The sequence below is a fragment of the Cynoglossus semilaevis genome, chromosome W, assembly GCF_000523025.1.
Source record: "Cynoglossus semilaevis isolate Cse_v1.0 chromosome W, Cse_v1.0, whole genome shotgun sequence".
Lineage (NCBI taxonomy): Eukaryota > Metazoa > Chordata > Actinopteri > Pleuronectiformes > Cynoglossidae > Cynoglossus > Cynoglossus semilaevis.
In genome coordinates this window covers 3,112,989-3,116,861 of record NC_024327.1, presented here as the reverse complement: position 1 = coordinate 3,116,861, position 3,873 = coordinate 3,112,989, and the positions used below count along the sequence as shown (strand labels likewise).

The following is a 3,873-nucleotide window of genomic DNA, read 5'->3' as shown; positions in this document are numbered from 1 at the left end:
ATCTATCTATCTATCTATCTAATCTCTTCTTGAACAGTAGCATGTGAGGGGCTTTAACATGAACAATGGTCTTCTGCAGGTATGCTAAACAAATCTCACTGTTAAACATGAGTTAGTTTATTTCACCACGACGTATGTGCAGTCGTGTACCTTTTTTGGGGAAAAGATGTTGCGCTTCAGCTTCTCCACCAGCCCACCAGTGGCCCAGATTTGAGAGAAAATCTCAGCTTTGTCCAAGTCTAGATGAACTGCCTCCAGCTGCTGCTGCAGAGGGGCCGGTTTTACATTATGATACACGACCTCTCTTCTTTAAGCAGCTCATCTTTAATAACTTTACCAATGACTGCGCTAAAGCACAACAATACATCATTGTTCTGACAGCCGCGGCTGCTGAAATGAAATCTAATGCAACAGTGACACCAACTGGACAACATCAAGATCGAAACTAAAACATAAAAGCAACCGTGGCTCAGTATTTTCAGCACCCACCATAGGCCATAAGGTGAACCCGATTATCGTTTCATTTCGCTCCGACGTCTGGGAACTTCACGATCACGCGATCTCTAAATAAGAACGTGTTACGTACGTAATATTAATCATGCAACCAATATTAACCAAAATCTTGTTGCGCCCCAAAGACGCTAGTTCTTTATAAAATGCATCGATATAAAAAATGGGCAGGATATTTTGCGACGAATATGCTGTAACTTTAACGTAACTCGTTCTTATTTATGAAGTTGAGATCGTGTAGTTCCCAGACGTCGGAGTGAGATGAAACGATAATCGGGTTCACCTTATGGGCTATGGTGACAAAGTGATACTTTTCATACGAATGAAATGTGTTCTTGAGTTGACTTTTTATTCCACACACAAAAGCAATGTATAGAACAGATGACACTATATGAACTCTTATTATAGTTATCATCGACATAATTGACATAATTTCAGCAAAACTGAGTGAGGATATTTCATGTTTTATTCCAAAAGCTGCAGAGCTGAAACGTTACCCTGTTTAAGCTGGGTTTTAAGGTGGAAAGGGACATTTAAAAAATCTCTTTAAGTAAGAATGGGAGTAAATTAGAAAATAAAAGAAACCATAGGCTGGGGTCACACCTATCACCAAATACGTGTATACTTCTGTGGTTTATTCATTAAAAAAGTGAATACTCTTGTCTCATATGTGGATCACAATGTGTGTAGGATTTTTCCTTGTAATAATCATAATAAAGATTTTGGCTTAGCTATTAACATAATTTATGCATTTAACGTTCATTAACCAGCTATGTCAGAATAAACCAAAAGCTAACCACCAAAAAACTTACCTGTGCAAAAGAAAAAGAAAAAAGACATTCCTACAGTGAAACTGAGGAAATATATAAAGATATATTGTGCTTTTGTTTAAGTTATAACAAAACATTTTTGATATTTACTTTCATGTCAGGCAAATGTTAACACTGTACTGATATTTCGCAAAAATAATCGATAAATAAACATAAAATTTAATTTTATTCACCTTATTGTTTTTACACGTATTATACCTGAGCAGACGCCATGCTGTCCGCGGTGCTGAAACAGTGAGGTCACGGTGCGGTTCGTCACACATCATCTCTGTCATTTTTCTACAAGCTAATTTTCCAGGCAGGGGGTCTCCATCAGCAGGAGGCTGGGAAGACTGTTGAATTAAAAGTCCTCACATCCACTGGACAACCGTGGAGCTGTTTCACACGGTGAACTGTTTAAATAAAGGAAAGACAATGTGTGATTTTGACAGCAACCCATTCGCAGACCCGGACTTCAGCAACCCTTTCCAGGTAGCTAACGGTGCTAACAACTCGGCTAACAATGTAATGCTACATATGGGATTTATGGTTTTACAATAGCATCAATGCTAACGGTCACTGCTAAGAGCTCCTCTGCTCACTGGATAGCACATTAAGCTAACACAAGGATTTACCTTGTAAAATAACCTTGTGTGTAACCGCTCAAATAACGGTTACACACACTGCCGGACAAAGCAGCGTGATTGCAGCTAGTTAGCTGTTAGCATCATGAAGGTACATTGTGTGCCAACAATTTTGGCAGGGACTGGATGTTGGAAAAGGCAAACGTTAAATGCGGTCACAGTATTGTTTTAACATTAAGCGGAGTTATTTTGGCAGTATCGGGATATAGTGGACACTAGTGATGTGCCGTTCGCGACTGATTCGTTCAATTTGAACAAATCGTTCATGTCTCGTGACTCCCGACTCATATGAACGAAAGAATCACTCTCTGCGAATGAATCACTCACTCGTTACTCATGCGAGTAATATAAAATATACGTTTTACTTTTAATTGTACAGTATTGTTGTTGCTGGTTTGGTTTATTTAACTTTATTTGCGTCCCTTAGATGTGTGCAGTGTTGACTCACTAATTGTCACACCAGGATTGTTCATTTGTGACAGGCAGCTCGGGCTGCACAGATTCGTTCTCTCAGACTCGTTCACAGATTCGTTCTCGCATATTTGTTTCATTTGTCTGCTGTAAAATGAATGAAATGATTCGTTCAAGATTCGTTCATTTTACTGTTCGAGAGTCAAAGATCCGAATCAGTAAAAAGAGTCGGTCTTACCAACACCAGCGGACACGTCCATCACCCATTATTACCCGTTATTCCTCTTGATGCATCGTGCCATCAGCCATGTTGTATGGCAAAAGACAGTTACAGGTAGACATAAACAATCGATAATGACAACAAAAGACAAGAATATTAAATTGCATTGAATATAGACATTCACTAGACACAATTACAAAAGCAAGATTCTTGGACAAGTTGAAAAATCGATGGAAAAGACCCATACGAAGTCAACAAAGCTGAGTGGAAGCGGGCGGAGACTGAAAGTTGGCCAGACTTGTGTTATCCTGATATTGTCAACTACTTGGTCTACTGTCACAGTGCCTACACGTTAGCAGAACTTAAAGCTTACAAATCCTTGCAGGATTAATATGACATGTAGTTACAATGTATATCATATGGTATTTACAGTGGTATGAAAAAGTTTGGGCACCCCTGATCATTTTCAAGATTTTCCTTTATGTATCATTGGTTGTTCGGAACAGCAATTTCAATTAAATAATAATAATAATACATTTTATTTATAAGCGCCTTTCAGGTCACTCAAGGACACTGTACATAAAAATAAAATAAAAACAGATAATTATGAAACAGGGCATAGAAACACGTTTAAAATCAATGATGAACAGAAGCAAGGAGGAGGGAGGTTAGAGGGAGTATGCAGTCCGGAACAAGTGTGTTTTGAGTTGAGATTTGAAGGTGGGGAGAGAGTTACGGCGATCGAGTGGTAAGGCGTTCCAGAGATGGGGAGCAGAGCGACTGAATGCTCTGGCTCCCATAGTACTGAGGCGGGCAGGTGGGATGGAGAGTTGGATGAAGGAGGAGGATCTGAGGGACCGAGTGGGGGTTAAGACGTGGAGGAGGTCAGATAGGTGGGGGGGGGCAAGATTATGGATGGCCATGTAGGTGAACAGGAGAAGTTTGTAATTAATGCGGTATTATTATAACTGGGAGCCAGTGGAGATGTTGGAGGACGGGGTGATGTGATGGTGGGAAGGGGTCTTTGTGATGATACGGGCGGCTGCGTTTTGGACTAGTTGGATTTTATGGAGAGACTTTTGGGGGGTGGCGCTTTGGCCCAGAGGCAATGTGTCATTGGTGTGGAACCCCATGGTTCACCTCCTGGGCAAGTTCGAATCCCGGTTATGGCAGTTGGTACCTTCCAGTGGACTCACCACCTGCAGGAAGGTTTGGGGGGTTGGTACGGTGCAATGTGATTTGGGTGGCGACTGCTGCCCCCGCGACCCGGTAACGGATA

General features: G+C 41.0%; 1 protein-coding gene across 1 annotated transcript in view; it reads left to right on the top strand.

Moving 5' to 3' along the window:
* Positions 1–1,589: 1,589 nt before the first annotated feature.
* LOC103396960 (secretory carrier-associated membrane protein 1-like) overlaps positions 1,590–3,873 on the top strand; it is a 14,902-nt gene continuing 12,618 nt past the window's right edge. Inside the window, exon 1 of the mRNA XM_017042739.2 lies at positions 1,590–1,811. Coding sequence (XP_016898228.2) covers positions 1,755–1,811 — 57 coding nt within the window. The 5' untranslated portion in view covers positions 1,590–1,754. The remainder of the gene's footprint in view (positions 1,812–3,873) is intronic.